The 25,172-nt window shown below is 46.3% G+C and overlaps 1 protein-coding gene across 4 annotated transcripts in view; it reads right to left on the reverse strand.

The window, feature by feature from the left end:
- Nucleotides 1–25,172, reverse strand: part of TRIM13 (tripartite motif containing 13) — a 322,462-nt gene that overhangs the window by 160,814 nt on the left and 136,476 nt on the right. For 2 of the 4 annotated variants that reach the window (XM_069205354.1, XM_069205355.1), the window contains exon 2: nucleotides 24,104–24,244. The exons of the other annotated variants lie outside the window; for them this stretch is intronic. In XM_069205354.1, the coding sequence (XP_069061455.1) occupies nucleotides 24,104–24,244 (141 nt within the window). The remainder of the gene's footprint in view (nucleotides 1–24,103; nucleotides 24,245–25,172) is intronic. 4 annotated transcript variants of the gene reach the window in all.

A 25,172-nucleotide genomic window follows, 5' to 3' on the forward strand; every position in this document is an offset into this window, starting at 1 on the left:
TCGGGTTAACAAACATATAATCAGGGCCACTGGAATTATGCCGCAGGAGAGGGCCAAATTACGCGGCAGGGTTCAGTAAATTATGCTGCAAGAAAAGGCAAATAATGCAGCACAATTTGTAACAGTATTACTTCATTATAACATCACTTTTAAGCTTGGTAACACTGTCTGGGTATTGGTTGCACCTTATTAGCACATATTTAACACTCAAATATAGCAATACCTTTGAACCATTTGAGTTAGAAACAACATTTGTTTTTGTTAAAATCAGCAGATTATGCACCAGATAATGGATTGTGTGCAAATGCAGCAAATCTATACTTATGCGAAAATTGCTGCAGCCACACAATCGCATAATCTTTTATTGGCCCTGCATATAATCTATTAGATGTAAGAACGCATGCGGTGGGTAATAGAAGGAGTGGCCGCTCGTCTGGCCATGTCACGTCTTTCATAGCTCGACCAGGTTCAGGGTATCGATACCCCCCAGCAATGTCCTCGAGTAGCCTAGCAGTGGCTCTTGAGCTATCGAGAGCCATATTTAAAATGCAATTACAGTTTCCCATCCATATTATATTGTATGGGACATATGGTGTCAGAAGGCGCACTACTTCTTCAAAAAATTCTGGGGTATCTACATTTGGACCATAAGTGTTCAACAGTACTGTGGGTTTGCCACATATTTCCGCCACCCACTCCCACATATCGTCCATCAGAGGCCTTGAGTTCTGTGTCGACATTAAGAGGGATGCTTGTGTCCACCCATAATACCTCAAGTGCCAAGGACGGGCATACCACAGCCTGCCCCCCAGATTTAGACCTGATTTTCTTGTGTTCCGGCGGTAACAAATGCATCTCCTGTAACATCACTATGCGTGCTTGTTGCTTCTTGATGCATGACCATGTTCCCTGGTGCTTAATAGGGTTTTGTATCCCCTTAATGTTCCAGGATAGGGCTACCACCTCTTCCAAGCATCAAGAACTGTGTCCCCTGCCCGCCCCCCACCCATGTGGTCACTGCAAACTGGCCTCCACAATAGACACAAAAGGTGTCAGCCTCCCCAACTTGCATGTAACCATACCCTTTGTAGCTCGCTGCTCCATAGGCTCCTCAAAGGGAAATCTTCCAAAGCTTGCGCCACCAGCACTCACACTCAACAAGGAAGAAACATTGGAGCGTGTAAACACCTCTCATACCCAATCCGATGTTCGATATATGCTCAGTCATGAGAATCACCCACCCAGGTACTCATAATGGTTCATCGGTGCTCTCTCATTCATAGTGTTCTCTCGTTCCATTTGTCTCTTAATTAGATGCACTGGTCTTGCACCCCCATTCTCTGGGCCACTCAGTTACTCTCCACAAATCGCTTAACGTCCACAGTGTGATCGAAAAAGCGTTTCTTCCCTGGCATGTCCACTTGAAGACATGCTGGAGGTAGTAGCATGTAAGCCAGACCTCGGTTTCTTAGTTTCTTCTTCACCTCCTTGAACGTTTTCCGTTTCTGTTGAGTCGCTATGCCATAGTCCAGAAAGAACAAGATCTTGTTGACATCATTCCACATTTCTAAGCTGGCGGGCCGCCCTGAGTATACTCAATTTATCCTTATATTTCAGCATTCTGACCATGATCATTTTTAGAGGTGCCCCAGGCTGCAGCCTCCTGCCAGGTGTCCTGTGGGCTCTGTCCACTTGCACTCCCTCCTGTCAAAGCATAATTATCTGAAAGTAAATAAACAGTCAGCTAAATCATTAACTACCTGAGCTGCAAGGTCGCCCTTATCAAGAACTTGAAAGAACTCAGAAACTAGAAGACTCCTGTGTCACAGGTGAGCATTTTGGCAGCAACCCTGTGGCCTGTAATTAATTATTTTTCTTAGTTTGCAAGGCACCAATCAAGCATTTCTAGGATAAGGCACATTTATGAGCTTCTTATGTGCTTCCGGAATGGAACCATTTTACAAAAACACGAGCATATTGCGAATGCAGTCTACAGGCAGATATAAAATGGAGGATTATTTCAAAATGATTGACTGATGGTTCACATGTATTTTAAGCTTTGACACTCCACACCCCCCAAATTTGGCAGAACAGTTGGTAACCAAGTCTCCAAAAATTGTTCCATGGGTGCTCTTTTGGCCCTTCTGGTAGGCCTAGTATGCACACATTGTTACGCTGGGACCTGTCTACAAGGTCCACTAATTTGGATTCCTGTATTTGTAGGTGTCGCTCCTGGTCCACCAATTGTGAAGAATGTTGTCCCAAGGTCTACTCTGTCTAATCAGCCACGCTGCCAAGATCCTTCACTCGCTCCTGTAGTTTGTCCATATCTTGGCGCACCAGAGCCACTGTGATTTGGCACCCCACTGATATTCTCTGCTGTGGCCTTGTTGCCCTCAAGGATCAGCTGCTTGTTTTCTAGATTGGAAGGGGGTACCGCTCCACCTGACGTGGGTCCTTCACTGGATGTCGCCCCCCTGGGCCATCTTGGCAAGCCCCTCCTCATTTGCATGACCTGGTTTAGTGGCTGTTTCCAGACCGGTCTTAGTCTTGGGCGGCACTCATGCCAGATTCCTTGTTGCTTTAGATCTTAGGGTGTGGCCCTCATATTACCACTCTTGCTCCGCGCCCCATGTAGTCTATGTCATGAGCTGAGTAAAGATTCTCAACTTAACTCCAGGAATACTATCTCTTCAATCAGGGTCCCTTTGACTGTTCTTTGTAGGGCCCTTGGCAATATGGGGCCCCGTACCCGAATTCATCATGGGCTATATGCAGGTCAGCCCCCAATCTCTCAGTTGTACTCCAATGTTGTTGAGGCTTTGCTCATGGGGAGGTGCGTCTACTGTTTCCCCGTGCCGGGCTGTTCCCTTTTGCCATGGCACCGATGCGGCCACCAGGTAGTACTCGTGCATACTGGCCGGACCGCATTTTTCACCTCCACCCCACGTCGGCGTCACACTCCGGGAGCCCCTGCTTGCTCCACTGCCCAACGAGCTGCATACTTCACCCACCCTGTCTACCCCCCAAGCCGGCTCTCTGGGTTTGTATGGGGGGGGGAGGGTTTACCATGCTTTTGGATGTCGGCCCCCATCTGCTTGGCAGCTTCAGGACCAAGAGGGGGTCCCGTGAACTGGATTTAGTTGGAGCTCCTATCAGATGCAACTGCTCAGGCGGCCATCTTGGCTCCTCCACCAGGTAACACATTTATTATAGTTTACTTAAAATGGTAAAATAACAATTCTTGATAGTACTATTGTTGTTATTATGAAGCAGACACAAACACACTAGAACTCCAAATGTCACACCCTGAATCTTTCAGATATACACAACAAGGTCCCCTCACTTTCCAAAAAAAGTGTGTCACACACACGCTCATTTGCCACAGCATTAAGTTTGGAGCACATTTTCTGGGTACCACAACACCAATGTGCATCACTGTCAGATGAATACCATAACTACCCACACTTTTGTGCCATTAAAATGCACATCAGAATCAGAACCGCTGATTATGGGTCTCAAAACTGTTTTGGCTCTTTCAAAAGAGGTAGTAAAGTGAAATACAAATGCTGCAGTACAATACAATTCAGGTAAACACACATGAGTGTGTGTGTCTCATTTACATACTCACTACTGCAACTCAAGCAGATAGATAAGCAGCACTGCTGACAAGTTTTGCCATGATATGTGCAAGACCTTTAGTTAGTCCTGCCATTTTTGTTAAAAGCACATTCCAAGCAGTAATGTTTTAATCCATACTTCATGTCACAATTTTAATTTTCATTGTCAATTTTATCAGAATGAGTATGTCGCCAAGTAAGCCAGGAGTGGTTAAAGGGTAAAGGATTCAAAACCTTTTTGAAGACGTTTGCACCTGTGTGCCTTTGTAGAGCATAGTTACTTAGGCTGTTTGCTCAAATTAACAATGAACCACTAGATAACTGCATCACTCGATAAGTGGAAAACCAAAGAATCAACACAAGCTGCAGGCTCCAATTGACAGCAGCAGGACATTCAAGCTGCTGATGGGGAATATCACCTAAGTGAGAAATAGGGTCAGAACTTTCATGAACCCTCATTCATCCACCTATATATCCCTCCCTGTTATTTAAGCTCCCGCTCCAGAAATCTGTATGCAGCCTTCATGTCACGCAAGCATTATCTGTACATGTTCTTCAAGCAATGAAAGCTTACACTAATTTGCCCTTCTGAATGCGTTGTTCATGGAATGTAAGATTGGAATAGCTGTATTTTGTGAGAGAGAAACTTGCTTTGCTGCTGTCATGCTGTATCTGTTCTATGACAGCACAAAACCTTCACTGCTGCTGCCTGATTTATATGAATCATGCGATGGGAAAAGCTTATTTTGCTGCTGCCCTAGCTGTACCAGTAGTCTGAAGGAGGAAATGTTGAACAGTTTCTGCCAAAGGTGCACTTGTTCTTATAAAGAATTAGTATTTCCAATGCGGTTGCACCTTTTTATGAAAAAAAACAAAGGGTACATTGCACTTGCATAACATAACCCATAGACCAGGGACTGTTTCACAACATTTGATGTGAGACACCGAAACATGTAGTCCTTAGGAGGGCACCTAGCTCTGTAGGGACAATAACTGTGCGCAGAAACATGCTGATAGAAAATAGAAGCTAGGTCTGCTGCTCAACCGTATTTTTAATCTTGTGATAGACAGGAGTAAAACCCATTTTAGCTCACCCACATTCAATGTAAATACAGGACTGACAGTTTAGCAAAGGGAGAACCTACCTATCAACATAAGGGACATAATGTCACCCAAACTAGGAATTTATGTCAGAAAGAGTACAACGTCAATAAAGTCCTCTCGCTCCCTCTTTAGTGTGCTAGCTACCTTTGTTTTCCCTGTCATGCATGTGTGAAACAATTGTGTGACATTCCTCCTGCTACTGCCACCTGTCCTTTACTCATTCTTCGTTTTAGGGAATATTAATTTAATTGATGTTCTTTGTCTTGTCCTCGACAAAGGTGGTTGGGCGTCCTTCATTCTACTGGACTTGTGGATGCTTTGTCACGGTTTCTCACTCCATCCTCATTCATAGACTGCTCAACATGCTAGTAATGTTTCCAACTGGCAGGAACCAAGTAGTTTCCTTTCCTCATTTCTATTCCTCTTCTAAAAATATCATTTGCTAGGTTCCCTAAAGTCCATGTTTAAGTCTTTCCCTTTTTAATCTTTATGTTTCTCCTCTTGCTTCAAGCATTCAACATCACGTTTTTTCAATAGCATCTTATGCAGATGACATACAAATTCAGGGGTGTGGAATTTAATAAAATATCTACTTGTCCATGGGGCACGTTGCTTCTTAAATCTATTTGTCTTGTAAAAAAAATCTACTTGTCCCTTTGGTGTCATGTAGTGTGGTAACAAAGTATGGCAGCAATCTCATTATGTAAGAGCTCTGCTAATAACCTCTCTGATTAAGCCAGGGCTACTACTATAGTAGGGCTTGAATACTTGCAATTTCAATCTTTACTATAGCAATTTCCTTATTTTGCCACCTTTCCGCAGGTCTACATACTGTGGTTGGAGGAAGCAGAAAGCAATAGTTCCAGGGCTGGAATGCCTTTGAGTCTGCAAACCTACTAACTTGCATGTTTTAGGTATTTTCACCAGCTCTTCTCCAATCTTTTCCCATAATGAGAAAGGTTGGAAATGTATTCCTGACAATGGCAGAAGTAGTAGTTCTTCCAAAGTAGAGAAAAAAGTGGTTGGTAGGAAAATGAACTTCTAAATACACAAAAGATTTTCACATGAGAAAATGTACACATGCATATTTGCTCATGCTAAAATACAGTTCACAAATATCTTCTAGGACTATGATTTCCTGGTCTACTTCTGTCAGTTCTTGTGATTTCATGAAAGCCACTAATTCAAAGACATATCCTATGGGTGCACTTTTGTGACTTTCTTTAAGAATAGGGTCCCTAATTCCTGCCTACTCATCTTCTGTGATCATCTTGACCTACTTCACTGGTTTAATGTGGCTAAACATGTGCTTTTCAAAGCTCGCTGTATTTGTCACAGAGCCCACTTTGGCTCAGGTCCGAGCTTTAACAGAAACTGCCATCAATTAAATTTATGTTCAGTGGCAAGCACTTCGTTCTTCAGGTCCCTGTCTTGCTAATGTACCCAGAATTTACAAGTTGCACATAGGTGGCCAGTCTTGTTTGTTTTTGTTTTTTTAAATATGGCCATCAAACTGAAACTTTCTTCTATTTTCTACTTGCTGTCTAATCACAATCTCTTCAAAACGTTGTTAAAACCTGCCTCTATTCTCCCTAAAGGTATTAGCCTCTCTACATTGCTATCTGCAGGATCCTAGAGCCAGGCCAGATTTTGAGATAACAGTGCACTCAACAAATGTTATTCTCTTAATTCTTACAGGAGGCTCCATTTGTGTGTATAATACACTTGGCAAAGTTTGGCATTTTAGCCAACAGCACTTTGCATTCTGGGGTTTAGAGCCAATAGTAGTGTTAAAAGCAGCACTGCAAGCCCCTATATGCACCATGGGGTTTGGCTGGTGATATTATATGTAATAGTGCAAGTAGGCAAACTTCTGAAACGTACAATAAAATTTGGTTCCAAATCTCCTGCCTTTTTTCCTCTAATCCAGGGTTAAATAGTCCAGGAATTAAATACTGTACGAGTAGTTATCAAACTTTTCTATTTCCAGCCAAGTTATACCTTTTTAAAATGGCCCGAGTTAGAGGAGGGGGATTTAGAATGGAACCCCAAAAAGGAGCTATGCAACTCGTAGTATGCCCGCTCCCTTCTGATGTTTTTGCATGTTCAATGTTTTGTTACATGTGCAATGTATCTCCAAACGTAACAAATGTCTTGCGAAGGGATAATGGAAAAGTTGGCCACCCTGTCTGGGCCTCACGTAGCTAAACCATGGTGACAAGGCCCAGGAGATGGGGAGCTTTGCCCTGGGATTCACAGTACTGGGTCATATCTTTGAGGTCCAGGGAAGGAGGCTCTCTCCCCCTGGGCCTTTCAACTCTAATACATTGCTATATGGTCCAAGGCTGTGGGGCCCTCTCTGATGGGCTTTGCAGCACTACAACCTCGCTCCGATATGACCAACCTTCCCTGGGTGGCACACCGCTAGACTATTGCTGGTGAAGAGGGGAATGAGGACCCTACCTTGGGCTCTACAACACCACACCACAAATGTGAGACAAAATGTAAAATGCCCCTTCCACAGGACCTCGCAGCTCTGGATCATGATAGTGAGGACAAGGAGAAGGGACAGTCCCCTTTCCCTGGGCTTGCAGTTCTATACCACTTCTGTGAGGCCCAGTCAACAAGTCTTTCCTATCCTTGGTTCACCTCTCCTGAACCCCACAGCAGTAGACTATGCATGCAAAGCCCACGGGAGAGAGGCCCCCTACCCAAGGCCTCGGAGCTAAGGTGTCACACTGTACGATGACTATGTGCCTGGGTCCCATCTCAAGAGCATACTCATCAGTAGTGCATCAGATGCAGTGGGACCTGGCCACAGGGGTGTTATGTAGTCAATGTATATGGGTTTATTTCACTGTGAAGCCAGTGATGGTGGGTATAGGGATGTGTCTACTTTGTACCAGGACCCATGGCACCATTGCAATGTTAACTGCCTCTCTTCCATGGGGTTTAAAGCCATGTACCAATACTGCAAAGCCAAGGAGAGCTATCCTTCCTTGCCTGTGCCTCTTAGCCACTCTTAGGTGCTCAGAGAAGGGAGCACCCACCTATAGGCTTTTCAGCATTTGCCAATAACTGTAAGGCCTATAGGATGGGGCTCTCTCTGCGGTATAGCTATCAACAGTGTAGCAGGTGCAGTGGAACCATGGCTGTGAGAAAGTAGCCTCTTTCTAGCCTTGTTACCCCCACTTTGGGCCTGTTTGTGAGTGTATGTCAGGGTATTTTCACTGTCTCACTGGGATCCTGCTAGCCAGGGCCCAGTGCTCATAGTGAAAACCCTATGTTTTCAGTATGTTTGTTATGTGTCACTGGGACCCTGCTAGCCAGGACTCCAGTGCTCATAAGTTTGTGGCCTATATGTATGTGTTCCCTGTGTGATGCCTAACTGTCTCACTGAGGCTCTGCTAATCAGAACCTCAGTGGTTATGCTCTCTCATTTCTTTCCAAATTGTCACTAACAGGCTAGTGACCAATTTAACCAATTTACATTGGCTTACTGGAACACCCTTATAATTCCCTAGTATATGGTACTGAGGTACCCAGGGTATTGGGGTTCCAGGAGATCCCTATGGGCTGCAGCATTTCTTTTGCCACCCATAGGGAGCTCTGACAATTCTTACACAGGCCTGCCACTGCAGCCTGAGTGAAATAACGTCCACGTTATTTCACAGCCATTTTACACTGCACTTAAGTAACTTATAAGTCACCTATATGTCTAACCTTTACCTGGTAAAGGTTAGGTTCAAAGTTACTTAGTGTGAGGGCACCCTGGCACTAGCCAAGGTGCCCCCACATTGTTCAGAGCCAATTCCCTGAACTTTGTGAGTGCGGGGACACCATTACACGCGTGCACTACATATAGGTCACTACCTATATGTAGCTTCACAATGGTAACTCCGATTATGGCCATGTAACATGTCTATGATCATGGAATTGCCCCCTCTATGCCATCCTAGCATAGTTGGCACAATCCCATGATCCCAGTGGTCTGTAGCACAGACCCTGGTACTGCCAAACTGCCCTTCCTGGGGTTTCACTGCAGCTGCTGCTGCTGCCAACCCCTCAGACAGGCAGCTGCCCTCCTGGGGTCCAGCCAGGCCTGGCCCAGGATGTCAGAACAAAGGACTTCCTCTGAGAGAGGGTGTTACACCCTCTCCCTTTGGAAAATGGTGTGAAGGCAGGGGAGGAGTAGCCTCCCCCAGCCTCTGGAAATGCTTTCTTGGGCACAGATGTGCCCAATTCTGCATAAGCGAGTCTACACCGGTTCAGGGGACCCCTTAGCCCTGCTCTGGCGCGAAACTGGACAAAGGAAAGGGGAGTGACCACTCCCCTGACCTGCACCTCCCTTGGGAGGTGTCCAGAGCTCCTCCAGTGTGCTCCAGACCTCTGCCATCTTGGAAACAGAGGTGCTGCTGGCACACTGGACTGCTCTGAGTGGCCAGTGCCACCAGGTGACGTCAGAGACTCCTTGTGATAGGCTCCTTCAGGTGTTGCTAGCCTATCCTCTCTCCTAAGTAGCCAAACCCTCTTTTCTGGCTATTTAGGGTCTCTGTCTCTGGGGAAACTTTAGATAACGAATGCAAGAGCTCATCCGAGTTCCTCTGCATCTCTCTCTTCACCTTCTACCAAGGAATCGACTGCTGACCGCGCTGGAAGCCTGCAAACCTGCAACATAGTAGCAAAGACGACTACTGCAACTCTGTAACGCTGATCCTGCCGCCTTCTCGACTGTTTTCCTGGTGGTGCATGCTGTGGGGGTAGTCTGCCTCCTCTCTGCACTAGAAGCTCCGAAGAAATCTCCTGTGGGTCGACGGAATCTTCCCCCTGCAACCGCAGGCACCAAAAAGCTGCATTACCGGTCCCTTGGGTCTCCTCTCAGCACGACGAGCGAGGTCCCTCGAATCCAGCAACTCTGTCCAAGTGACTCCCACAGTCCAGTGACTCTTCAGTCCAAGTTTGGTGGAGGTAAGTCCTTGCCTCACCTCGCTAGACTGCATTGCTGGGAACTGCGACTTTTGCAGCTACTCCGGCCCCTGTGCACTTCCGGCAGAAATCCTTTGTGCACAGCCAAGCCTGGGTCCACGGCACTCTAACCTGCATTGCACGACTTTCTAAGTTGGTCTCCGGCGACGTGGGACTCCTTTGTGTAACTTCGGGTGAGCACCATTTCACGCATCCTCGTAGTGCCTGTTTCTGGCACTTCTCCGGGTGCTACCTGCTGCTGAGAGGGCTCCTTGTCTTGCTCGACGTCCCCTCTCTCTCCTGGTCCAATTTGCGACCTCCTGGTCCCTCCAGGGCCACAGCAGCGTCCAAAAACGCTAACCGCACGATTTGCAGCTAGCAAGGCTTGTTGGCGTTCTTTCGGCGGGAAAACACTTCTGCACGACTCTCCACGGCGAGAGGGATCCGTCCACCAAAGGGGAAGTCTCTAGCCCTTTTCGTTCCTGCAGAAACCTCAGCTTCTTCTGTCCAGTAGAAGCTTCTTTGCATCCACAGCTGGCATTTCCTGGGCATATGCCCATCTCTGACTTGCTTGTGACTTTTGGACTTGGTCCCCTTGTTCCACAGGTACCCTAGATTGGAAATCCACAGTTGTTGCATTGTTGGTTTGTGTCTTTCCTGCATTATTCCTCTAACACGACTTCTTTGTCCTTAGGGGAACTTTAGTGCACTTTGCACTCACTTTTCAGGGTCTTGGGGAGGGTTATTTTTCTAACTCTCACTATTTTCTAATAGTCCCAGCGACCCTCTACAAGGTCACATAGGTTTGGGGTCCATTCGTGGTTCGCATTCCACTTTTGGAGTATATGGTTTGTGTTGCCCCTATCCCTATGTTTCCCCATTGCATCCTATTGTAACTATACATTGTTTGCACTGTTTTCTAAGACTATACTGCATATTTTTGCTATTGTGTATATATATCTTGTGTATATTTCCTATCCTCTCACTGAGGGTACACTCTAAGATACTTTGGCATATTGTCATAAAAATAAAGTACCTTTATTTTTAGTATAACTGTGTATTGTGTTTTCTTATGATATTGTGCATATGACACTAAGTGGTACTGTAGTAGCTTCACACGTCTCCTAGTTCAGCCTAAGCTGCTCTGCTAAGCTACCATTATCTATCAGCCTAAGCTGCTAGACACCCTATACACTAATAAGGGATAACTGGGCCTGGTGCAAGGTGCAAGTACCCCTTGGTACTCACTACAAGCCAGTCCAGCCTCCTACAATGGCCTGCAGATGTTACACAAGACAATGGGTATTAAGGTGCTTATCTTTGATATAAAGTAGAGATTACCCTACCAGGCCACTTTCTTTTCACCACCACAGGGTTCTTGGCTTCGCTCTACTACATTGTTAGTTATGGCGATGCCTGCTGGGTAAGGAGTCGAGGGGAGGGAACGTTTATTATGCTAACTCCTTACATCTGGTTATGGTCCAGCACTACTCTTCTGCAAGGGTAACTACTTATGTACTATGTAACCTCATCTGACATTCAACAATAAAATATTTTAAAGCAAAACATGACGCAACTGAACCCTGTCCCATGCGCCTTGCAGCCAGGATCGAGAGAGACAAGTCCCAAGGACTTGGACTTGCAACTGTGCTCCAGTGCTGAAAGGCCCAAGGGAGTGAGTTTCCTTCCCTTGGCCTTGCAGCACCGGAGTATGGGTGCGAAGCCCAGGAGAAGAGGCACCCCTGAGGGTCATAGCGGTCAGTAGAGTAGCAAGTGTAGTGAAGCTGTGGGGTTACGGCCCAATGCACCCGAATTATTGCTATATTTGTTTGTTCAGTCAGTCGCATGGTGTCAGGGGAGGAACAACTTACCTTGCTTGCGCTAGGGCCCATTGCATAATTGACATTCTACTGGCATTCCTTCCTTGGGCCTAATAGCTATGGTCCCACGCTGCAACACCTTGGAGTAAGGAGGTGACTCTCCTAGGCCTCAAAACACAGCTAAAATGTTGTCTTATTGAATGCTTTTTCTTGGAGCTTTATCCTTGGGTGATGCCACTTCAAATTTAGATATCCTGAACTGAAAAAGAATCACTTCAGATGCTTTTAGATCGCATCCCTGATCCATAGTAACCCTTATTTACCACAAAACTCCACCCCATCCCTGAACCCTAAAAAACCTCAACACCCTCGTCTCAAACAATCCCTTAAACATAAAAACCTTCATTACCCACACGTTCCACTGATCCCTGAAGCCTAAAACCAATCACCACCCTAAGCTCCACCCATCATTGACCCCTAAAATCCCTTCACCAACTCTAAACTCCGCCCACCCATCCCTAAACTCTATAACCCTCTTTCTACCCGTAAACTTCACTCATTCTAGAACACATATGTATGGTGATGAAAGATTTTTTTGCATGATCATAAGAGCTTTGAAGGCATCTCGAGACTGAGTGGTAGCCAGTGCTGCATTCCTAGGAATGATAATATGTTGTCATGTTTTGAGATGACAAATATGAGAAAGGCAGAGGCATTTTCCAGGAGTTTAAGTAAATAGAGGAGTTTTCAGGGACAGTTAAATAAGTGGCCTTAGTGTAATTCAACCTATACGGAATCAAGACTTTGATTACTGGCATGTGCCAGTGTCTTTCAATGTAAGGTACATGTTTCTCTGAGATCCTGAGTTGGCTATGGCACATATCATACACTTTTGTCACTTGTGTTGTAAGTGATAGACTGGTGTTCAGAACAATTCCCAGATTGCATATATCCCTAGGTGGGGATAGAGAAGGTTGACTAAATTCAGGCCAGCAGGTGGAGAACCAGGAAGGAGATTCTTTGGTCGTTAGTAGCACCTCAGGTTTGGTATGATTTATCTTCAGGAAGTAAGAAGATATCCACCAGTGTGCTAAAGTGAGACAACTGGCCAAGCCTTCTCAATTTGTACAAGGTTTATATATTTGTACATGGATGTTGTCCACATGCTAACGGAAACTGACCTCTATGTGTTGTAGGGCAGTGTATTAAAATGTATTGGAGACAGGATCCATTGCTATGAGACACCACCGTTCAACTGCTTTAGTGTGAAATGACAAGTGGTAAATTTAGTGGCCCCCTGACAGTCAGATATAAAAAGATTTAAACTGTTTGATGGTGTAGCAGGTCAACCATGGCCCTAATTTATCTAAGGTTTCTTCAGGCTTGAATGATTAATGGTACTGAATACTGCTAAGAGGTCTAAAATTATCAGTGCCCCTGCACCCCCAGTATAGACCAGAACTTGTAGATCATCAAAAACCAACAGGATCACTAGAACTGTACTGTGTCGTATCCAAGTAGGAACATATCCGACACATCATTGTTTAAAACAGATTGCTGGAGCCGTTTACAAAACACTTTTTTGCCAAAGTCTTCAAAGGAATGGAAGAAGAGAAACTGGCCAAGAGATGTTGAATCATATTGTTTAAAAGTGTTAAAAGAACGGATTTCACAGTTGCATATTTCTGCGCGATAGGGAAAACTTCTGGTGGTACAGAACATTCAAACAAGTCAAGCAGTTGAGTTTTGCAAACAGGACAATACATTTTATGAATTTAACTGGGCATAAACCACCAATGTGACAGCTTGTTACAGTGTCACTGAGATTGGTGTGAAAGAGTTCTAAGTAAGAAAGAGTTTAAAGTTGTAATTTGTTAAAAGAAGGGTTATCAGATGTAGGACATTTTTCTGCCTGGATGTTGTCTGGTATTAACCTTGTTTTTTTTTTTTTAATCTGTTTATTAAACACAACACACAAACAGCAGTGCATTTCACTTGAATTAGTAAGAGAGTAAACATTTTCTCTTTTCATGTGCCTCTACGCGTACTTGTAATTACATTACAGTACGGTTGCAGTTTAATGTACTGACATACAACTTAACTTGGTGCATTTTATAACAATAGGCATATCAATAATTTTGCTTAAGTATGTTTAATGGTATTCTAAGTGATTGCAGTAACATTCAGCTGTTTAGGCGTGAATTATGTTAATGCTTTGCTTGCGTGTTATGTGGTTTCTAATGGGGCGAGGGCAGGGCTGACAAAGCATCGGCAGCCACTATCAACTTTCATGTTCGCATCTGGGTGGGACTACGCTTGTTACCCAACTGTATGTTTTTGGACTAATATGACGAGATCAGCTGGGGTATTACATCAAGTGTGATATGACCCTTGTCGTGATTGCTAAGTATTTACTAGAAGGGCTTTTTGTTCATGCCACGTATTTCAAGGGGGGTATTTATCATCTCTAGACTCTATCTGTACTACAAAGCGGTCCCAGTGTTCGGCACCCTCTTGTATCTGGCTTCTAAGTTGCAGCTGTCTTAGAGTGTAGGCCTCTGCTAGTGTGGAGCTGTGCAAGGCTGCAAGCCAGGCGGAATAGGGGGGGGGCATTAGGGGCCTTCCAGTGTGTAGCGATCAATCGCTTGTATATTACAAACGCAAGATCTATAAACTTGTGTGTTTTTCATTCTTGCCCCGGTGTCGTATACCCAGCAAGCAGGATTCCGGTGTGGGTGCAAGCGTGTTATCTATTATGTCTGCTACCGTCTCGGTAATGCGGCACCAGCCAGTATTTATTGTATGGCATTACCAAACCATATGGTAGAAATAAGCAGCGGGGGTAGCACATCTAGGGCATTCTGGTTTAGAGTTTGGGTATATTTTGTTGATATGGGCCGGAGATAGATATGCTTGGTGGATGTAATTGAATTGAGTGTATCTCAGTCTAACGTTACAGGATACGGATTTAATCGTGGTGAGGGCAGCTTCCCAGGACTTCTGGACGACTGGTGTGGGGAGGACACCATCCCAGCGGCTTTTAACTTGGGTCAGAGCAGTACAGGTATCTGTTAGGAGTATTTTATATAATTTAGTAATGCTGCCCTTTGTGTTTCCTATAGTGAGTAATGAGGTGAGTAGAGGGGATTCAACAGGTTCATTTGGGTTGCGTCCCCAAAAGTTTTGTAGAAGTTTGTTAATGGCACTAAATGTTAAGAAGGCCCCAGGTTGCATGCTTCCGGCAGACACTAGCTCTGCAAAAGTGCTTGCTTTAGAGCTCGTATACAGGTCCCCCATGTTCCAGGTACCAGGTACCCGTATATCATGGTGATAGGAGAGAGCTTGGACACCTGGTACCTGAGCCAAAGGTATTGCAGGTGAGTAAGGGGGAATTGGGGTTTTGCCCTGGACATATCTCCGCCAGCAGTATCTGGCTGTTTCTAATAGGGGAGTTTTATTAGACAGGTAAGGAGGCCTGGACATAAGTGATGTCAATATCGTTTGTGGTGCTGTGTAAGCCGTTATCGCTGTACACTCTGGGGTGGACGGTTCGCCAAGCCACGTGGTTACCCATTGGAGTTGGGCTGCTGCGTAATATAATTCAAAGTTCGGCATGCCAAGCCCGCCTTCCTCCTGTGGATATTGTGTAATGGCTAGCGCTACCCTATGTCTGTCCCTGCCCCATAACAGATCTGTTAGCAGGGAGTGTAGTTTATGAAAAAACGAGCGTGGCAGGGATATTGGGAGTGCTGTGAAATAGTAGAAAAATCTAGGTAATATTAACATTTTGACTATGGCCGTACGGCCCATGGGTGATAGTGGAAGGGAGCTCCAAAATGTCATAGATCCTCGAGTTGAGCGCAGCAGCCTATCAAGGTTGCCCTCTCGTAGGTCTGTCATGGAATGGTACACCTGAATCCCTAGATATTTAAAGGTCTGATATGCCCATGTCAATTGGTGTAATGGTAATGACGTTTGCCGTTCAGTAGGTATACGGGTAAGTATTTAACAGGGAGAGTGGCCTGTAGGATTTGACATCCAGTGGATCGCGTCCCGGTTTTGGCAGTACTACTATCAATGCTTCACGCATGGAGTCTGGCAACTGTTTTTTATTTCGTGCTTCATTGAATACCCCGATCAAAGGCTGCAGGAGATGGGAGGATAGTGAGCTATAATATTCTATTGGTAGTCCGTCTGATGCAGGGGTTTTGCCACGTGCCATTTGGGAAAGAGCTAAGCGTAGTTCTTCACTAGTAATGGGACCATCTAGCGTGGCTGCGCTATCAATGATATTCATATTTTGGGGAATCAATGATAGGAATTCAGACAGTTGTTGCTCATTTGCGGGACTTGTGGGCCGATATAAGGAACGATAATACGTATGAAAGGACTTATTGATTTCAGCTTGAGTGTTAATCACTTCTCCTGAGTGTGTTCTTATCGCGCCTATAGGTGAGGACTGTAATGGTTGGTGCACCAGCCATGCCAGCAGTTTGCCCGATCTGTCGCCTTCTACGTGCTGTCAGGCTTTAAAATGTCTGTAGTCATGTCTGCTGAGTCTGGTGTCAGCCTCTCTGTAGTCGGGTTTCAGCGAGTTTAATGTTTCAAGCGAGGTCACATTAGTAGTGGCCTCGGTCTCTGCCTTGCGCATTTTAGATTCTAACTCTAGTAGTTCCTTATTAAGCATTCTTTTCACCCCTACCGAGGCTGCTAGGCAGTGGCCACGTATAACCACTTTGTGAGCATCCCATTCCATAGCACGCGCTGTTGTCGTGTTTTTATTTAAAGCAAAGTAATCCGATAAGCATTTAGCTAGTTCAGCATGAAAAGGAGGATCTATGAAGGCATCTGGTTGTAAACGCCATGTGGGAATGCACGTGTGTGTGCGGCCCATTCGCAGGGTAGCTCGGAGCGGATTATGATTTGATATGGTGCGAGCCAGGTAGCCTGATGTGGTTATTTTTGGGATTATATCATTTGATGCAAATATCATATCTATTCTAGTGTATAATTTATGCACTGGGGAGTAGAAAGAGTATTCGCGGTGTGTGGGGTGGCCAGTTCTCCAAATTTCTCTTAGCCGATTATTGGAGGCCCACTCTGCAAGTTCGAGTGAGGCACGTTTAGCTAGGGTGTTGTCCAACGGAGGGATAGAGCGGTCTCTGTGAGTGTCTAATACACAATTGAAGTCGCCGCCCCAAATGGTATTCATCTCCGGGTTGTTGAGTTTGCTACTGTTAAGTGTCAGTAAAAATTCCCATTGATTTGAATTGGGGGTCTATATTGATGCTAATGCCATGGGTTCCCCATCTAGGGCACCCTCCAGGAGGACATATCGACCATTTGAGTCACATTGTATGTGGGACATGACGTAAGGGACCCTAGGGGCTATCCAGATTGCTACTCCCCAGGTGTGTCTCCTGTAGCATGGCGAAATGTATTTGATGTCTCTTGAGGTATGCGTGGATCTGTTGTCGCTTACGCGGGGATGCCATGCCCCTTATATTCCATGTGAGTATGTTATATTGTGGATTATACTGTTGTCTCTGGGATGCCATGGAATATTTGTAATTTTGTGCATGGTCTTTGTGGGTTTGCAGGTCTGACTCTTTGTATCAATAATGTATTTCATGCCCTTTGCGCCTAGCCAGTTTGTACTGCGGTTACCTAGTTTGTACCTATTGTTAACATAATAGTGACATTTACTTCGAATACTATAAGCTAAATTATGCCTCATGGTTGTGATTCTACTAATTAAACCAATAACATTAACTATATCTAACAATAACTGTGGTTGTGGCAGGGGCTTTGATGATACAATACTTGCCAACCAGGTGGAACGGTCCATATGGTGCGGGGGTGTTTCTAATTAGTAAGTTCAAGTCTATGCTGGTCCCGACCCGTTGTGCTCGTGTTGAGATTGCTACTTTCTGGGGACAACCATGAAACTTTTGCTGCAGTCAAGGGTAGCGGTGAAGTAGAGGCGAAGCCGGTGGGCAGCAAAAAGTTTTAGCGGGCGATTAGTGGCTTATTCTGTAGGATGTGAAGTCATGTGCCGTTGTGTCCGGATCTGGTAAACACTAGCAGATGTCGTCTGCTGTCCGTGGAGTAAGATTGGGGCCGCAGGTGGAATCCTTAGATTCAGAATGTACCCTTAGCTCGAACTCCAATCCCGATTGCGTCGGCACGGACCCCGGAGATGTACTGGCGAAGAGGGATGTAGTCTGCAGCAGTAGAGAGCGTTCCGCGCGAGCCTGTTCAGGGGTAGGTTTAGTATCTTGTTGCCTACGGGATTTGTGGTGGTCTCTAGGGGGGTGATTTTTGTCTATGGGGCTTCTTGCATTTAGCGGGTCAGCGAGTCCCTTTGTGTGTAGCCAAGTCCATGCGTCTTCTGGTGAGGTAAAAAAGAGAGTGCGGGTGTCATCCTGTATTCGGAGTTTGGCCGGGAACAGCAGAGCGTATTTGATGTTGTGGTCTCTTAATCGCTCTTTGACCCGGAAAAATGAATTACGCTTTTTCTGTACCTCTGCTGTAAAGTCCGGGTAGGCCGGTATGTCTGCACCGTCGAAGCGCATCGTGCCTGCTTTGCGAAACAGTTGCAATATGAGGTCCCTGTTGCGGTAATTGAGGAGTCTTGTTATTAGTGGGCGAGGCTGAGCGCCGGGTGGCAAGGGTCTACCGGGAACCCTATGGGCACGTTCTACTGAGAAGAACTTCGGGACATTGTCCTTCAGTACTGTTTCTATTAACCATTGCTCAATGAACAGTTCTGCGCACGGGTCCTCAACACGCTCGGGAAATCCCACGAAGCGGATATTGTTATGTCTAGACCTTCCTTCCGCGTCTTCAGCTCTGCGCTTCAGTGTCTCCAACTCTGGCGTTATAGCCCCCATTTGTGACTGGAGTTTGGTTACCGCTGGTGAGAGATGTGACGTATCTTTTTCCAAGCCTGCGACCTTTTCAGCCAACGCCTGTTGGTCTGTACGCAATAGGTTAACATCTTCAATTACCGAGCCTATTTTTGCTTCCAGGGTAATTTTAGTGTCTAGTATAGCTTGTAAATTCTTTTCAAATTGCGTTGTGTGTGTTTGGAGTGTTATTTCCATCTTTTGTAGTGCTTGTTGTGTGGCCGAGGCTTCCGCAGGTGGGGGTGGGCGACCAGCATCCATATTCCCAGAGGGTGCGCGTGGGGTCTTTGGTTTGCCCATTGATTATTTATGTAGCAGTGTTGTTGCTAAAAATTGTCTTTTGAGCGGCTTCAATTGGTTGGGACTGCAGAGGTTTGTTCCTTTAAAGTGGGAATTTTGCTACGTATCAGGTAGAAAAGTTTCTCCGCACTCGGGTAGTAGAGCGCCGTATCCGTCAGGGCTGCGCGTTGTGGCAGAGGCGTAGGGCCCATAGCTTGGGACCCGTCAGCGCTGTTTGGAGTAGTGAGGACTAGGTAGGGGTACTTTGCTTGCGTAGTGTGCACACTTTATAATGGAGAGCTTCAAGTCTTTTGAGTCTGTTGAGAGCACTGCTGGGAGCGCTGCGGCTCGATTAGTGCCGCCGGTAAAGCGCCACAGGAGGATATAGTGTTGTGCCCTTTTGTGTGTTTTATTGCTTGAGGAGTCTGTTTTACTGTTGTGGAACTTCCTGGAGGCTGGGACTGGTGCGATCTCAGTTTTCCTGATCTTTGGTATTCATGTCCCTCGACGGTCCTGTTACACACACTCTATCTTTTCTTTCTGCTTTTTGCGTGTCTTTTCCCCCTTTCTGCTAAGCAGTTTGTTGGTCCGGGCGTGGGCCGCAAGGGGTCGTCTGCCCAGCGCCCCGGGGTATCTTCCGCCGGTCGCCCCGGGTGCAGGGTTACGGATCAGGGACACCAGCTCAGCCACATTCGCTCCGGTGGGGAGCACGGTTTCAGCTCGCACGCCAGCCCCGACAGCATAAAGCGGCTGTGCGTCCCAGCGGCTCAGATATGCGGGCCGAGGGAAGCGAGTCGGCCCCTCCCGGGAGCGAAGCCCGTATCGAGCCGAGCGCAACTCCCGGAGAGGGCGGCCGCTCCAGGCGTAGGGCCCCGGAGCAGGGGCTCAGGCACTGCCTCACCTGCAATGGAGTCTGCGCATCCCCTCCGGCAGCCGGGTCACTTAGCAAACACGCCGGGAGCGCGGCCTCGGTCCCCGTCACAGCCACTGCGGCGCAAGTCGGCGTCACGTCCCGGCAGCTCTGGCAAACGGGCCTCATCTTCCGCGGCCCTCCTCGGACCCTCACGGGACCGCTGCCCGCTCCTTGGTGCTTAGAGTATCGCAGTCGGGCTTGGATGAGGCGATGTCGGCGCCCCAGTCAAAGCAGGCGGCGCCTTGCACGTTTGAAGGTGCAGGCGTCTGTATTAGGATAATAAACTCGGGCCGGGATCGGAGCTGCAGATTATGCGGCCATCCCGGTCGCCATGTTGGCCACGCCCCCGTATTAACCTTGTTAAAGAAGAATTGAGCAATATTATCATCTTCAATTATTTTTTGTTCTATATATTTATATCCTAAGAAGTTCTGTTCAAATATTTGCTTTTTTGTTCTGTTGAGAAAAACAAAAAGTGATGGGTGGAATGCTTGAATTTATCTAGACACTGGTCATTACTTGGTGTATTCCAGTCTGTGTGTCACTACGGTCAAGGGGATGAGCCCTATGCAAATCAGGCTTGGTTCTGCTCTAGTAGGAACAGTCCAGCCACGTCATGTCACCTCTCAACAGAAATACAAGCAAACCAAACTTGGCTCAATTTTATCAGGGCTCCTCAGAGACATGCAGGTTGTGTCCTTGGCCCGGTGTGTTAAAGAGGCCATATATGGGAATCTCCACAGTGCCTAATTCTACTCTTAGTCATTGTATTTATTGTAATAGGCATTCCAGGCTATCAATATTTTGACTAGCGTGCTACAGACGAGGACCGACTATATGCAAATCAGTCTCGGTCCTCTTGTAGAAAACATAGAAAAATACCAGCTTGTGTTCCTTTATCCCATTTTTTTTCTCTTTTATACATGAAAATAATGCGCTGTGAGTCCCATGAAAACGGCCCATTGTATGTGCAACGTTTCACTGCATGATTTAATTGCATTTGGCCATGTGCTTTCCAGGTCTGCTGCAAAAATGAGAAAATTCACTGTATGCGGGTGAAAGGAAATGTATCTTAAAACTGCAAATTGAACTGCCATTGTGCTAATTTATAAAAAGAAGTGCAGCATGGAACCACCTTAGTGTGTACTATTAACTAGTATTACAACTGTTAAGGGGAGCAGATTTTGTGAATAGGTGCCTTGTAGCTGTGGTTCTGGGCACATGCCTTTAAACCCTTTAGCCTACATAGCAGTGTATTCTGTGACTTCTGGTATTTTACAATTACTTAAGTGATACATTTAATAGATATCAAGCTATTTTCAGATTTTTTGTTTGTTTTGACATTTTTTTCACTTAACAGTCTTCTGTGCTGCACCTAGCACTGAGTTTCTGGGAAAGCATCTTGGAATTTGAATTCACATTGGTCCCCATTAAAGGCATTCTACATGCTGCAGCACACCTTGTTAGGGCCTGAAGAAATGTGACTACATCACTACATTCTCATGGAACAAAACAGGTTCAGTTTGCCAGCCTGCACCATCTTCTACAAAGATATCATGACTTGCACTCTTGCCCAATTTGGATAACAAGCTCACCACCTCTGGTAGCTCTCCGCCAGAAGGGCACCTTAGAGAAGGAAGATGAAAAGTACAAAAAGAAAAAAAGCAAGGCATAAGGCCTTCCCATCTATGCTCCAAGTGTATGGAATGACATCCCCCATGCATCGAGACAACCCCAGACCTGCTCAAATTTTATAGGCTGATAATTACTCAGCTCTTGATAAACACTACACGATGCAGTAACAGTACACACATGAGCTATCCTACCTATCACATATTGACCCTGTCTTTAGCTTTAACCCTGTACAGCTCTCTGCTGTTTTTTTAATAGGTTTGCTCTATGTTAATACCAAATGGATACAGAATATTGCACTAATCTGGAAACAATGTATTAACAATTGATTAGAGATATAAGTTCTAAAGAGACCCAGGTCAAAGTTTACCACTCAGTGAGACTAATATAAAGTTGTTTTAACGATGCCAGAAGACTAATAGTCAATTGATGACATGACACTTGCTGTGATGTCACGTCATATGCAAATTGTAGGGGCCTCCCACATTTCTGCGTGGGGTCCCAAAAATCCTATAACTGTCCATGCTTCAGGCATCCAGCAAGGGTGCCCACCTATCCGTATTTTTCAATGGCTGTCCTGAATGTGTGCCCCTTGTCCATTGAGGCATGAGTGGTACATTACAGATTTTTGTCCAAATTTTTATGCCAAGATCTAGCCTGAGGATGGGCTCGGCAAGATGGATGCCGGAACAATGTTTTTGTTTTCAGTCTTCTAGGGCTAATTCAGTTGTTGCAGCTTGCGATGCTGTAGTAAAGAACACCATTTGCTTTTACAAGGAGTGTTAATGACAGGGTATTAGCAGTGAGAAGATCACATTAACATTTGAAATATCTTTGCCCACTCCCCCTGGCTGCCCACAAGCAAAGAAGTAATGGCAAAGCCAACAGGGCTCACCAAGGAGAGATATTGCCTGTGTAATGACATTTGGCCATGCTGTATAGCAGCATGGCTAAAAATAATTAAAAAGAAAAAGCAACATGACGTGGCCAGTGCGAGTGTTCTTCCCCTAAAAATAGAAAGGGTATTGATACAATTGGCAACACCTTTACTTGCCACTATAAGTCCCTAGTAAAAGGTAATTAGGTACCCAGGGCATGGGGTATTAAGGATAGGCCCCTGAGGACAGCAGCACCGATTGTGCCACCCTCTAGGGACATGCATCTAGATGCACCCAGCACTGCCTTTGCAGGCTGGGTGTCTTGGTGCAATCTAAAAATGCAAACTTGTCATGGCCCACTGCCTTTGTGCCCTGTCCACTACACACTGCATACAATATGGGTAAGACACCCCTCTGGCAGGCCTTCCAGCCCTAAGGCAGGGTGCAATATACAGTATGTGAGGGCATAGCTGCATGAGCAATATGCCCCCACTGTTTCCTTGCCAAACCTGGGACATAGTGAGAAAACAGAGCAGCCATTTTAAATGCATATGCTGGACACTGATCAGTAGGAGTTTCACAGCTACACGATGGTCACTCTGAACCCTGGGTTGTTTGGTATCAAGCAACTCGGAAGGATCAATCTAAACTGGTACCAGTGTTGGATTTATTATAATATGTACCCAGGGGTCACCTAAGAGGTGGCCCTTGCAAATGCTAACTACCATGGAAAGGTTTGCTGGCTGGTCACATCTGGCCTACCACCTCTAGACACACAAGTCTGAATCCCTGGGGTGAGAGCTTCTGCTCTCTGAGATTCAGAACAAATCCCTTACTGGGTGGAGGTGCTAACACCCCCTCCCCCAGGAATGTACACTGCCCTGCTGATGAGCTTCAAAGGACTTACCGCCCTTGAAACTCGACACCCATGGCTGCTGCTAGCAGCAGATGGCCACCCCTGTTGCAAACCTCCACTTTTGGTGGACCAATGGCAGGAAAACCAAACAAAGGACAGGAGGAGTGGCCCCACTTAGCTTGTACCACCCCCAAGGTGCTGCATGCGGTGACCTTTCCATTTTATTTTCCTTGGATGGAAGGAAAATAGCCAATCAGGTGTAGGGAAGTGATTATGCCCACAGGATGTGGGCACTTAGTGGGTGTAGCCACCCTAAGGTAGATAGCCCATTGGCCACTACCAGATTCCCCTTAAAACGCCACCTAAACACAGTACTTAGATGGCATCTCTAGACCAAGAAATCAGATTCTAAAGACAAAAGAAGACCAGCAACAAATAAGACCTAAGGCTCAAGAACTGAAGTCCCGCTGCACTAAGAAAAGGCGCCAAACTCTGCCTCTGCACCCAGAACTCGGCAACCGCCACTGAGGGCTTGCCTGGACGTCGGACGGACTCTACAAAACCTCAGAGAACCTCCAATCTTCAAAAATCGCCAAAGATCTCCCTCCAGAGTGAAGGCATCACTCTGCAACCCGAAGGAACCAAAGATCCAGTGAAGGCCACTTCACTGTCTGGCTGCTGACCAAGGAACCGGATGCCGCAGCCAAACCACACTTCACCCGTCAAACCGGGAGGACAAAACCTACCAGTGTGCTAAGTCTGTTGGCACTGCGACCTCCAGTGGCAAGACTGTGCAATAGCCCCAGGAACTGGTCACCTCACATCAGACACCCAGAAGGACACTCTATTCCGGACTGAAAAAGGACTAGGAGGAAGCCCTAGTAGAGGGATTTTAGGAACCACCCAGATATCCCACCAGAGTGCCTCTGCTGGCCTCCAAGCGACCCTCCAAGTAAAATACCCCCTGCTTCCAAAGGCACCTTTGCGCACAGCTCCTGGCTCACTGATTCGCTCTGCACCCGGCCGCCCTGTGCCCTGCATCGAAGATCAGACTGTGCACTAAGGGTCCCCCACCCTTTACGACCTCAACACTCCAAGTGGACCCACCAGACTTGCCTTTAAGTCTACCTGTGCAGTGCTTTGCCAAGTGGTCCCCCGCTGTGGCCTGGCACCAGCACCATCGACTTTCTGCAGCTGCTCCCGCCGGAACCGGGAGTCGCCCGAACTTCTCCAGCTGGTCCACGGTACCCAACGACGACCTCGACCTACCTGCAAAAGGAGACATTTGTAAATGCATTGTCTGATTTACTGTGAATTTTTAAAGTATTCTTCCATTGATTCCTGTAGTGCGTAATTACACACAGAAAGACTAACTTTATTAAAACTTTCAAAGATCATAACTTAAAAAGTACTTACCCAATTTTGATGATCTTGGATAAAAATCTGCAGTATTTTTGTAAATTGGTCTTGAGTTATTCTTTTGAGTGTGTGCCTTGATTTATTGATATTGTGAGTACAACAAATGCTTTGCACTTCTCCAAGATTAGCCTAACTGCTTGACCAAGCTACCATAAAATTTAGAGCATTAGGTGGTCTAGTATTTACCTCTGTAAACCTGCATGTGGTTGCCTGGACCCCCTGCACAGTGTGCCTAGCTTTGCACACTACGTAGAGGGCCAGCCTCCTACAGCCATGGCTAATGCGCTTTATTTTATAAGAAAAAAAACAAAGGGTAGTGGATTGTGGGGAGGAGAAAACAAGGAGGAAAGCAGGGCAGTAAAGAAGGATGCTGGTGGGAAGAGGACTTCTAAGAGACAGTGAAGAAGCACAGATACAGTGCAGGGATGGTGGAAACGGGTAAGGGGGCAAATGGTCAATGGAGGATGAGCTGAGAAACAAACAGACAACGGAAGGTGGGTGGGAGGGGATGGGACAGCAAGCTGACAACTGAGGGTGTGGGTAGGGATGGGACAGCACGCTGACAACAGAGGGTGGGCAGGAGGGGTTGGGGCAGAAAGATGATAAAAGATGGTGTGTGGGTAGGACTGGGAGAGCATGCTGACAACAGAGAGTGAGCAGAAGGATGATTCAGCAAGCTGACAGAGGGTGGACGGGATGGCTCAGCAAGTTGACAACGGAGGGTGGACAGGAGAGTATGGGGAACCAAGCTGACTATGAAGGGCGGGCTGGTGAACTA

This window comes from Pleurodeles waltl, chromosome 8, assembly GCF_031143425.1.
Source record: "Pleurodeles waltl isolate 20211129_DDA chromosome 8, aPleWal1.hap1.20221129, whole genome shotgun sequence".
In the NCBI taxonomy this organism is placed as follows: Eukaryota; Metazoa; Chordata; class Amphibia; order Caudata; family Salamandridae; genus Pleurodeles; species Pleurodeles waltl.